At 39.6% G+C, this 12,104-nt stretch overlaps 1 protein-coding gene across 1 annotated transcript in view; it reads right to left on the reverse strand.

Moving 5' to 3' along the window:
• Positions 1-250: 250 nt before the first annotated feature.
• Positions 251-12,104, reverse strand: part of LOC135221695 (syndetin-like) — a 145,711-nt gene continuing 133,857 nt past the window's right edge. Inside the window, exon 8 of the mRNA XM_064259434.1 lies at positions 251-4,867. Coding sequence (XP_064115504.1) covers positions 4,625-4,867 — 243 coding nt within the window. The 3' untranslated portion in view covers positions 251-4,624. The remainder of the gene's footprint in view (positions 4,868-12,104) is intronic.

The raw sequence follows: 12,104 nt of genomic DNA on the forward strand, positions 1-12,104 counted from the left end.
GAACACCATAATACGTATTGTATGAGAGAGAGAGAGAGAGAGAGAGAGAGAGAGAGAGAGAGAGAGAGAGAGAGAGAGAGAGAGAGAGAGAGAGAGAATGTATAATATTAAGGTTTTATAACTAAATAGATTTAAGAAAATATATAAAATATATATATATATATATATATATATATATAAATATATTATATATATATATATATAGATATATTATATATATATATATATATATATATATATATATTATATATATAAAGTATAAATATACACACGTACAGAAATTCCTAGGGGAGCTAATCCTACTTCGTGGATTTTCACCTATCACGGGGGGTTCTGGTCTCCATTAACCGCAATAAATGAGAGATCACTGTATACTGTATTCTAAAGTCTGCTGGCAACAAAGTTATTCATCATGTCTAGTTTGTGTTATAGAGAAGCAAATAACACCCTAGAGTCCTCATCCTTTGTTAGTACTATGGATGAAACAGGAAGAAGAATTAGGACAAGAAATGCTGAATGACCAACTTCCTCTGCCACAGGTAAACGAAAGGCCCCATAAACAAATAACCACTAATGTATATCATCTCTCAACATGAACAACTGCATACACTGTATCCTTAAACACAGTATGTAGTGTTTAAAAGCAACAGAAGATGATTATGTAGATTTACACTCGTTTAGCTTTGTCATTCATTACATTACCTAAGCCATTATAACTACCTGCCACAGCCAATAAGAGACCATATTCTTCCTTACTTGCTTCTTCCTTTGTCTTGGGGACAGGAACAGTTTGGAAGCATCATCCACTAATTTCTGGTCCTTCATAAAATATCTTAATCACTGGAGAGACACATAACAAGGAAGGATGGCAAAGAATGTTGTGGTACAGTCCTGGCCAACAGCAGCTTGAGTCTTTGTTACAAAATCAGAGGTAAGTGACATTTGCTTTGATAACCAACCTCTAGTGATTTCAAGACTTTCAACAACCATCATCACCACTACCACCACCACCATCTCTGATTGATGCAGCCAAAGTGGAGTTATCATAAGGTTGTCACATCAGGGACAAGCTGCCTCTCTATACTTACTTGATAAAGCAAAACAGGATAAAAACAAAGATGATGAGGCTATTCCATGGGTAAAGAATCATTTCTACCCTTGAAGCTGCTGTATCCAGCTGTGCTAAACTGTACTCTGGTAGCCTATGTTTCTTGCTTGCTGCAAGCAAGTCCACCAACAGCTTGACCCAGTGCTACCAAAGAGCTCAAAAGAACTTGAGTTCAAAGACACTTCAATAGTAAAACTTGATTTAATCTACCGAGACTACCAGGAAATATGTTATGTCTCACTGGGAAGAACCTTGGCACTATACAAACATTCGCCTCTGCCCACTTGAAGATCTTAATCTCTGACCATCAGTAGACTTCAGCATGAGAACTGTCCTGATTGAACAAGAAAGCTCTATTATTGAGTCACTGGGCATTATGCTTGCTGTCATTTCTATCAGGTACTAAGAAAATGCCAGGAGGCTTAGAATGATAGCCTGTAATCCCAAATGTTAATGTACCTCCAGAGTCTTGTGGCACCTTAGATTTTATTACCAGATAGTCTAGTACAGATCCCAACCTTAACTTCAAGCACTCTTAACATCAGTACCTTTGGACAGGGAAGAAGCAGTGGGGTTACTACTAAGTGGTCAGAGTTCTGTCATCACAGACAACACTCCAGAACAGTGTGAGACTGTGAGTTGTCTCTGACCATGACACTGCTAGTTGTAGTTTTAACACCTATAATTGAAATGGCTGTGTGGATCCATGATCACCAGAAACATGTAGTTCCATTTCAGGGATTGCCACAACTTGGCCAGAGGAATGGGACTGCCAGAACTACTGGATTAAGGACAACCTTCTCATCCTCTCTCCTGTTGGGTGAACTTACTGCTCTTTGTTACTGTTGACCATACCAAGCTATGTAGCTCTCATCAATGGCATAAGGTATTACTTCTTGAAGTTAAAATGACGTCTAATGTATTGACAATCCTGGGACAACATGGTCACGTGCTAATATTAGCTGAACACGATATGAACTCTCAGAAAATGCTCCTTTGTATCTGCATCAGTTGGTGGAAATGTGATTGAGGTTGGAGAGAACAAAGCAGGGGTGAATATGGAGACTGCTTCCATTGTTAAAGATGGGTGATGAGCCTTTGATGAACAGCCCTGAATCCTGTAGAACCAATGAAGTTGCTGGCTTGCTAGCAAAAACTCATGAGGGGCAGTCATGGGGTGCTCAAAGCCCTTACTGGTGCACCATCCGTCAATCTGCAGTCTCGCATTAATGAACAGCCACAGCCTAGGCTTCATTTTTGGGTTCTTGAGATTTTTCTAAACCAAAGACCTTAAAAATCTAGTCTAAAACTTATGAAAAGGAAACCTCATCTTGCAGGGTTAAATCCTCTTCTTCTTCCACTTCTTTCTCAACATGTATAATGCAATCCTTTGAGAAGTGAAACCCTGTTCTCTGAGCAGGGGTCAACAGAGTATTTAGCACAGGCAGTTTCTAGACTGGTGCTTATGTCATTGGGTTAGGGAGCCAAAGATCAGATGATCTCCTGTATGGGGTTACTGGGGCCAAGATAATATACAGCAATGATAAATGACTCCTTTTCCTTCTGCAGAATGGTGTGTGGTAGGTGACATTGCTGGAGGAAAACTAAGCAGTGATGAAGCATGAAGCTTGTGGGGATCTTCTTGAAAGAAGAGATTGCTAAAATTTTCCAAGGACAGCTCTCATGAAAGGTCTTGTGGGAGAGAGAAACTCAATCAAATGAAGAGAATGACTCCAAGTCACTCTCTTCAAAAGCTCTGAGGTAAGCTACTACATGTACTGTATCTCCAATATTGGTAGACCTCTATGAAGACATCTTTGGCAGAGCAGTAAGCAATAGGCCTCTACCGTTCCTTATGAATAGGGTTCATCTTCTTAACATAATAATTGATAATAATAATATTGCTGCTCCAGATACAAGAAAATCATGTGGGGTTAATGTTTACTACGGAAGAATTCTCCCATTCAGGAGCCCCTCCTGTGGTCACTTAAAGAATTGGATTGATTGGGAAACTTTTTACAGGAGCCCTAGCCTTACAAAAAGGAAGGTAATTGTCTGATATACATACATGAGGATCTACAGTAAAAATCCACACTGAACATGTGAGGTAGGACTACTTTCTGATGAAACAAAGATAGGAACTTTGTGGGACTGTGAATAAATCATGTACTTGATTACTGAGGTTCTTATGGAAAAAATTACATGCAGTGCCTGATCATCTCATTATTTTTACTATAATGGCTAACTCATGTCTTTAAGTTTACATACATACTGGAATGTTGACTCAAACTGACCATCCATTACCAATTTGGCCCCATGCAACCATCTCATATGCTCACACAACTCTTGCAGTCTTTGGGAATCCTATACATAGTGGCCTATTCAGTTTCATTGATAAACTTGTGTAAATATACAATGCCTTAGTAAACTCTGAAATATAATACCCACTACGACAGGCATTGTGTTTATGCCAGTGAATTTTCATTTATATTTATCCCACAATTTTTGTATTTAATGCAGTAAATGTTATTCACTAATTTTCCAGAACTCGATAATTCCAGAAATAAAATACTATACATTGGTATGTGAACAAATAATTGAACCTGTGCTTGCAGCTATGGTGAAATAGTCAAGAGGATCTTTCTTCTAGGTAAGGAATCTGTGTAAATGCCTTTACATATATAACATACAGAAACTTTCTATTACATTTTAAAGACTGATTATTCTATCAAATGAATGTTAGTTTGGAAAGAAATAAAAAAATACATATCATATATTCTCTAAAACTACACAAAGAAAAGCACTGTAATGCTAAAAGGTAAGATGAATAGAATTCTATCTAGGAAATATAAACATCTACATTTGAAGTTGCAGCATTACATAATGACTACAAATTATACGCATACATCACTGATATTAAACAAGAGGTATACAACATTATATGAACTTTGTCTGGTATCCTATACTCCATAAGCAAAGTTTCATACTGAGAATACAATATTAAAAATATTTTGCTCGTATCTCTCCCTACTCATATAGTACATGAGGTTGAAATTGGTTAATAACTGCTGTGGCTGATACAACTTTTAAAAGGCATTATGTTATGTACACATTTTTACAAGGACCTGGAAACCCCAACTATATAGTGCATAACTACCTACGGTACTGCATTATATTATAAGGCATTGATGACATTAAATTCAGCAAGCATTGCAGTTATGTTTGTACATTTGGAAATACCTTTATACAACCCATGACTTTTAAAAATGTAGTAATAATATTCCAGTGACAAATAATTTCAAAGTAAAGTAAAGTAAATACCCCTTTTTTAGTAAATAAATGAGCCTAAAGTCTATGAAAAACACTGCATGTACTAGATCATTCTGAAATTTAAGCAGCAGATTAACTGTTCCAGACAAATACTGTTACCAGAAAGTTCTCAAAGGATATAAAAACATTTGAAGACTGAATCAACAAACACTCATGGTATACTAGAATGTTGCCAAACCACATACCTCACAACTTCTTACCCCCATCTTCTATTAAGGCACCGACTTTCTGTCTAGTTCGTTTGCTGATGTGTGTCATGGTAGCTACAAGAGCAGTTAACTGACGAGGAGTATAATCAGATAGGTTCTGTTGAATCCAATCCTCCAGTGCACCCTCAGGAAGGTAATAGGCTTTAATATAGGTCTCCACTAAATGGCGATCTGGTAATGGTCGAACAGACGTCAAGCACTCAAGTTTCATGAGAAATTGCTGTAAAATAAGATTTTTCTTAAGCATTTCTTCATAAAACATAGCATTCTTTTCCCACAAGTAAAACAGAAAATAAAACCTTACCACGTGTGTACTGTAAAACTTAGAACCAAACTTCCAGACTCAAAAATACTAAATTTATAATACATAGTATAATCTTTATGCACTATAAATACATAACTTTTATATTACTTATTCAAGTGTGGTGAGATCAAGCAAAAAAGTGATGAAATCAGGAAAGGGATAGTAAAGCCCAGCTACAAGAGACAGATGTGGAGGTCAGAGGGTACAAAGGATGAGGTAGAGCACAGGGCTTTACTCGGCAACCTGATAAATTATGATGAAAGCAAAAAGTAGAAGTAGGATCTTTTCTCAATCAGTACTGAAAGCAAGTGCCATTACAAGATCACAATTTTTGTTCAAAGAGGTCCACAATAATGAAAAATGTTGTGAGTTCATGTATAATTTAAAAACTCTTTACAAAGCTTTTGAACCCTTCCCTGGGTTCATCTTCAGGGAAGGGTTTGAAAGCTATGTAAAGGGTTTTTAAATTATACACAAACTCGTAACATTTTCTATTATTGTGGACACTCTCACAATAGAGAGTTTTTCCCAACCAAATAACAATTCTTATTAGTAAATTGTACTTTTACTAACTATACAAACCTAAGGTCCTTTACAATAGGAATATATGCCTACGGTGAAGCTGGAACATGACCGTTAAAACTCTTGAACAAGGTGATTAAGCAGTAACTACCATCCAGTAGGTGGGAAGACCCACCTACCTAGATGTAAACATTTCACTTTGCCTTTCACCCCTTAGGTTTGTACAGTTAGGAAAAATACAATTTTATTTTTAAAATTTTATTTTTAAAATTGTGATTTGTTCCTACACAATATGCAAACCCTTGGTCCTTTACACTACGAAGACTCACTGGTTGGAGGGAGGAATCTGAGTGAGTCTCTTGAACTGACTAGAGTTTGGCACATCTGGGCCAGTCCTAGTCGGAAAAGTGAGGAGGAGTGCCCCACCTCTCACAATTTGATCAGAGTATAAGAACTGCAGCATCAAGAGCAGACTTCTGGGCACTTTTCAAATGAGTGAGTAATCGTAACTCATACAAAAAAGGCTGGGAAGAATATTAAGAGTTGGAGGCAATAAGGCAAAGATCCAAGAAGGGTTTGCTTTATTGCTAGTCTCTCCTTCCTCCCCTTGCTAGAGAAAGGAGCACGACTGCTTCTATGTGTAGGTTTGAGTCCTATTTTCTGCCTGAAAGAAGAGAAGTAGAAGAACGATGAGGAGGAGATGAGGCCAGTCACCCTCAAATCCTTCTTACCTCTAGAATTGCACACCTTAGGCAAGATGCAACCTATCCTCTTAAAGGAGCCAGGTACGAAAACACAACTGGTTGAGAAGCCACCACAGGTTCAAGGTAAGAAGGTTCCAAGGACTCGTGGGCAAAGACCTAAAGGTAGAGAGACAAAGGTGGCCCTGATGAGACCACATCTATCTTCCAGTCCGACATATTCTTAGGAATGCGAGGAAAGGACTAAGCCACTGATACTGTGCATTCTCAGGGGAAAGCGTACAGGTGACATCGTCACTAGCTGCAGAGAACTTCCTCACAATCTTCTCGCATAACCAGGAGAAAGAAGTGTCCTTAAACACTTCTCCCTTGGCGAGTCAGTACAAGTGGAAGGTTATTGACATCCATGCAAAGGATGTTGAGTCTTTCTGAAAGTCTAGCAATCATGGTAATAAGATAAAGTAATGATTGATCTGGATCATCAATTACAGAGTATAAAAAGTGGCAGGGGATCATCAAGGACTCGAAACTGGCAACAGTTGCCGAATGATCTGAAGTTCATTACAACATCTGAGAATGACCATCGGGAGCAGTCCTCTCTCAACTTCCAAAGAAATCAATAGATCACACACTTGAGGCTCCCAAAAATGCAAGACCCCATAGGAGAATGCCTATTGGATTCTGCCCAATAACCAACCATTTTTACAACTTTTGGAGTTGATAACTAGGGCTATCATATTTTTTACCAGACTCTCCCCCCACCAGGAAGGTTTTAATAAAAATCCTAAATTCGAAGGCCGTTTCTATGGGGGTTATAACCCCTCTCTTTCATACCCCCTCATTTTTTAAAGCTTTCAGAGTTGACAGCTAGGACTACCAAATTTTTACCCAAGACTGCCCTCCCCCAAGAAGGTTTTAGTCAAAATCTGAAATTTGAGGGCCATTTCTAAGGGAGTCATAACCTCTCCTTTTTTACAACTTTTGGAGTTGACATCTACTATGTAGAAGTGTTTCTACAGGTACAAACAGGCTCACCACAATATGGGGGTCATAAGGCACCCTCAGTAGTAAGAGGGAGCAAACCCAGCCCCTGGGAATGGGGACCTTAAGGGTTTCACACTATTAATAGGGGGCAGGAGGCCTACGCCATTTTGACTTACTGACCAGGGGAGAAGGGGGTTGTAGCCTACCTACCCTGACCTTGATAGCAGGGTTGGTGAATCTCTCCCTTTGGAATTGGGGCCCAAAGGGTTAAAGATGAGCCTACTGCATTTAAATTTGGTAAGTTTACAAAGAAAGTTTGTATAGTAAATGACAGATGGGGATCATAAAGGAATATATGTACCTGGAATTCCACAAAAGATTAAGTCCAACTGCTCGGAAGCAGGAACAAGACAATTAAAAGATTATGCAGGGTAGTGACTGACCAGAAAAATGTCATAAAAATGTAACTGAATAAATCTCATTTTGCTAAATAATAACATAATTTGTTTCTCTCGCAAAGTGAGCATTTTTACAAACAACATACTTTTATATATACAGGTACAAAGAAAATATCTTTACAGTAACTAATTGGTAATTAAGTCAGTGATTTTATCTTTAAGGTCATTCTTAAGCATTTGACTTATACAAGTGTCCAAATAATACAAGCCAGGGCTATGGTTAAAATTATAACTGGAAGTAAGTTGTATAATTGTAGATTCTAAAAGATTTGGTGGAAAGGCATCTTTTGATCTAGCGATTACTGAACTCCAAGTCCAGTTTATCCTGTGACCATTATCACTTACATAAATAAATATTGCATTGGATGTTTGCCCACTTTTGACAAACTATTCAGTCTCTTTAATTTGTACTTCTAAATCCTTGCTAGATTGGCCGTTATAACAAGAGGAGCATTCAAAACATGGAATTTTATATATATCATGTTGTTGCTTTCCTAAGGGCCATTTTGTATTAGCATTACTTTAAGTGTGTTATTAACCCTTTAATGCCGATTGGACATATTAAACGTCGACTAAAATTGTCTGTCGTATGCTGATTGGACGTATGGTACGTCGACGAAAAAAAAAGTTTCTTTTAAGATTCGCGGAAAAATAGTTATAGGCCTTCTAGTCGAAAACTTTTGAATCACGCGCCTTGGGGGATGCCGGGAGTTCACGGATCAAGCTGTTGTTTTGTTTACAAGCGTGACCCAGGTGCGCATGCGCGAAATGCCTCCTCCTCGCATCAGCCAGCATCAGCGACGCGTCGTCCGAGAGCGATCTTTTGCCGCAATCATGTAACCCCTAGGAAGCATTGGGGTGTCCTTAGGGGCATTCGTAGGCATTTGGGAGGCCTCGAACCAAAGGAAATTGACGATTACTTATTAGAGCTCGATCAGCAGCATGTCGCAAGTCCTCATTTTGATGGCGGTTGGTCATCTAGTGATGAGGACATCACTCTCGATGTTAGTGATGATGAATATTTGCCCCCAATGTCCATTCGAGGGTCACATCCCGAAAGTGAGCTCGAATTTAGTGGTTTTAGTGCGTATGAGGGGGAATCTGAGGAGGAGGAGGAGGAGATAACGTTGTCTAGTTTTGTCACCGATGACGACACAGAAAGCGAGAGCCTAAGTGAGGGAGATGGGCCAGTGGGGGGAGGGGGGGGGGGGGGGGTTCCGAGTGCGAAACCATGCCCGAGCATGTGCGCACGCGTAGAAGGTCGGAGCGACACGCCAGGCAAGGTGAAGGTCGGTCATCCGAGAGTGACAAGGGGTGGTCGGAGGACCCCACCCCACCTAACATGCACCCATTCACGGCAACACCTGGGCTCTCCGTACCTGTTCCTCTCACTGCTCTGGGGTTCATTCAGCTGTTCCTTACGCGGGAATTGCTGGAATACCTGGTAGCAGAGATGGCGGACTAAAATCGGTACTGCTGTGATGAACTACGGACGACATGGTGCATTTTTTGGGGCTCCACATTTTTTTTGGTATGATGCCTGCTGCCGACGTCAGGCAATATTGGAGGCGGAATTTTTTTTTAAGTATGCCCAATGTGCCCGGCGTTATGCCCTGTGATAGTTTCCTGGCATTGGACAGGTATTTCAACGCCTTCAACCAAAGGTCCATACCCCGGAATAACCCTGATCGCCTCATCTTAGTCCGCCCAGTGTTGGAGTACATTCGTGAACGGTGCAAAATTCTCATGGTTCCTGGCAAGAACCTTTCTTTGGATGAGGAGATGATGCCTTACAAAGGACGTCTTAGCAATAAAGTGTATAACCCCAAGAAGCCGAAGAAATATGGAGTGAAACTTTTTTTTTATTACCGAGTCCAACACTGGATACGTTGTGGACTTTTCGGTGTATTCCAGGGTCTTCTCCATGCTGCGTGACAGTGTTCAGTCTTGTGGATCGTTTCCGTAACCAGGGATACCACCTGTTTATGGATAATTATTATAACTCGGTATCCCTGGCCCAGGAACTGTATGAAGCAGGTGTGCACGTCAGTGCTACCCTTCAGTTGGTGTGTGGGGCCCCAAATGTCCTTAAGAGGTTCGCTAGCCAGCCACAACATCTGGCAAGAGGAGAGACAGAGTGCGGCGGACGGGAGCTGTCTTCGTCATCTGTTGGAAGGGGGTCCGGCTCGTCCCCATGATTACGACAAGTCATGAACCCAAACAAGAGGAGATCGTCCAGCGGAAGACACGTCGGCAGGGCCGAGTTATGTATGAGGAGTTCCGTGTCGAGCAGCCTACCCTCATTGGGCACTACAATAGGCACATGGGAGGAGTTGATCTCTTTCATCAACTTATCCAGTATTATCCCTTTGCCAGGAGAACCAGGAGGTGGACACAGAAGCTCCTCAAATACATTCTTCAGTTGGCCCTCCAGAATGCCTACATCCTCTACTGTGGGTAATACAATCCAGACGTCTGGAGGTTGTCATACATCCAGTTTCTCGAGGTAGCCGGGAATCCCCTCATCAACTTTAGTCCCGATGAGTGGCCTTCCATCACTGGCCCCCTGCCCCGGGCTGCAGATCTGCCCCTAGAGGAAAGGGCAGATGTTAGGAGGGCTCACTTCGGTCGTCCTGCTCCTACTGCCGCCTCCCTTGATGATCCTGCCAGCTCAGATGACTTCTCATCGGATAGCGGACCCTGTGTGTCAGCTGCAGCCAGGGGATCACACACTGGAGCTCCTACAAGGGCGCAGGCAGAAATGGTGCCGGGTGTGCCATATGAATGGCAGAAGGAGAGACACCCAGTTCTTCTGTCACACCTGCAAAATAGCTCTTTGCAGGTTCAGGGAGTGTGACTGCAAGTACCACAATGCGGTCGTATATTGGAGTGCACCTGACGTACCAACAGCAGAGGGCGCAGTGGGCCGCCAAAGGGTGGCAGCTCATCAGCAGTAAGGGCGCACGTCTCCCTCCCCTACCTGTCCCTCTTCATGTCGAGAGGAAAAAAATGCGAGACTCTTCAATGGAGGAGAGAGAAAACAAGAATAGTACGAAGAGTCAGGATTACGAGTGAGTATTCTGCATTTATTTTATATTTAGTTTTATATTTATTACAAGTTTTTACATATCTGTAGCTATTGATGTATTTTATATGTTATTTTATTTTATGCAAAAAGAAAAGTTTCACCTGCATTCCTTTTAGTTATGTATTCATACCAGAATAGAAAAATAATATATATATATATATTGTATATATAATATATATATATATATAGATATATATATATATATATATATATATATATATATTATATATATATATACAGGGCAGTCCCCGGGTTACGACGGGGGTTCCGTTCTTAAGACGCGTCGTAACCCGAAAATCGTCGTAAGCCGGAACGACTTTGTTGAAAACATGTCCACAGGGAAAATTTCACTAAATTGCAATTTTTCTTAGGGCCGTATCTCTAAAATTATCACTAATTTACTTTTTTCATGTGCAACACTGTGTATTCACAAATTACTGTATATTTTCATTAAAATACAAGAGAGAGAGAGAGAGAGAGAGAGAGAGAGAGAGAGAGAGAGAGAGAGAGAGAGAGAGAGAATTACATAAAACCATTAAATTCGTTGACCATTGTATGGCATTGTTATTTTCCCAGCTCCGAGTGTCACTGGAGTTATGAGGTAGGGAAATTGAATCAGAAAAAGATGAAGGGAAGAATTTTCTTTTGAAATTAGTTGTCGTATTATTACTACTTCTATTATTATTATTATTATTACTATTATTATTATTTGAAAATATAATAAACACGTGCATCTACCATAAAAATTCTCTCATCTCAGTAAGAAAGAGGAATTATCCTTACAAGTGAAATGGAAAGGTCATTTTCATCTCTTTAAAATACGACCATTATGAATTTTGTAATTACAGTTTTATAATTATTATTATTATTATTATCATTATTATTCTATTATTATTATTAAATAACTGAAATTATCAATAAACATTTTACATACTAGTACCATAAAAATTCTTTCATCTCGGTAAAAGAGAGAGAGAGAGAGAGAGAGAGAGAGAGAGAGAGAGAGAGAGAGAGAGAGAGAGAGAGAGAGAGTTTATCTCTCTCTGTTCTCTCAAAAAATACTTATAACCCTTCCAGCGAAAGAGAGGGAGGGAGTTACCACTATGGCACATTATTATCTTGTGTGGCAAAAGAGAGAGAGAGAGAGAGAGAGAGAGAGAGAGAGAGAGAGAGAGAGAGAGAGAGAGAGAGAGAGTTAACCTTAATTAAAAGTGACATGGATAGATTAGTATTGTATTTCTTTAAAATACTATCACATATGAATTTTGTAATTACAGTTATTATTACTATTATTATTATTATTATTATTATTATTATTATTATTATTATTAATATTATTTGAAAGTAATAAAAACAAATAGTACAAGTCTATAAAAAATCTCGAGTCTCAGTAAATGAGA

The sequence above is a fragment of the Macrobrachium nipponense genome, chromosome 3, assembly GCF_015104395.2.
Source record: "Macrobrachium nipponense isolate FS-2020 chromosome 3, ASM1510439v2, whole genome shotgun sequence".
Taxonomy (NCBI): domain Eukaryota; kingdom Metazoa; phylum Arthropoda; class Malacostraca; order Decapoda; family Palaemonidae; genus Macrobrachium; species Macrobrachium nipponense.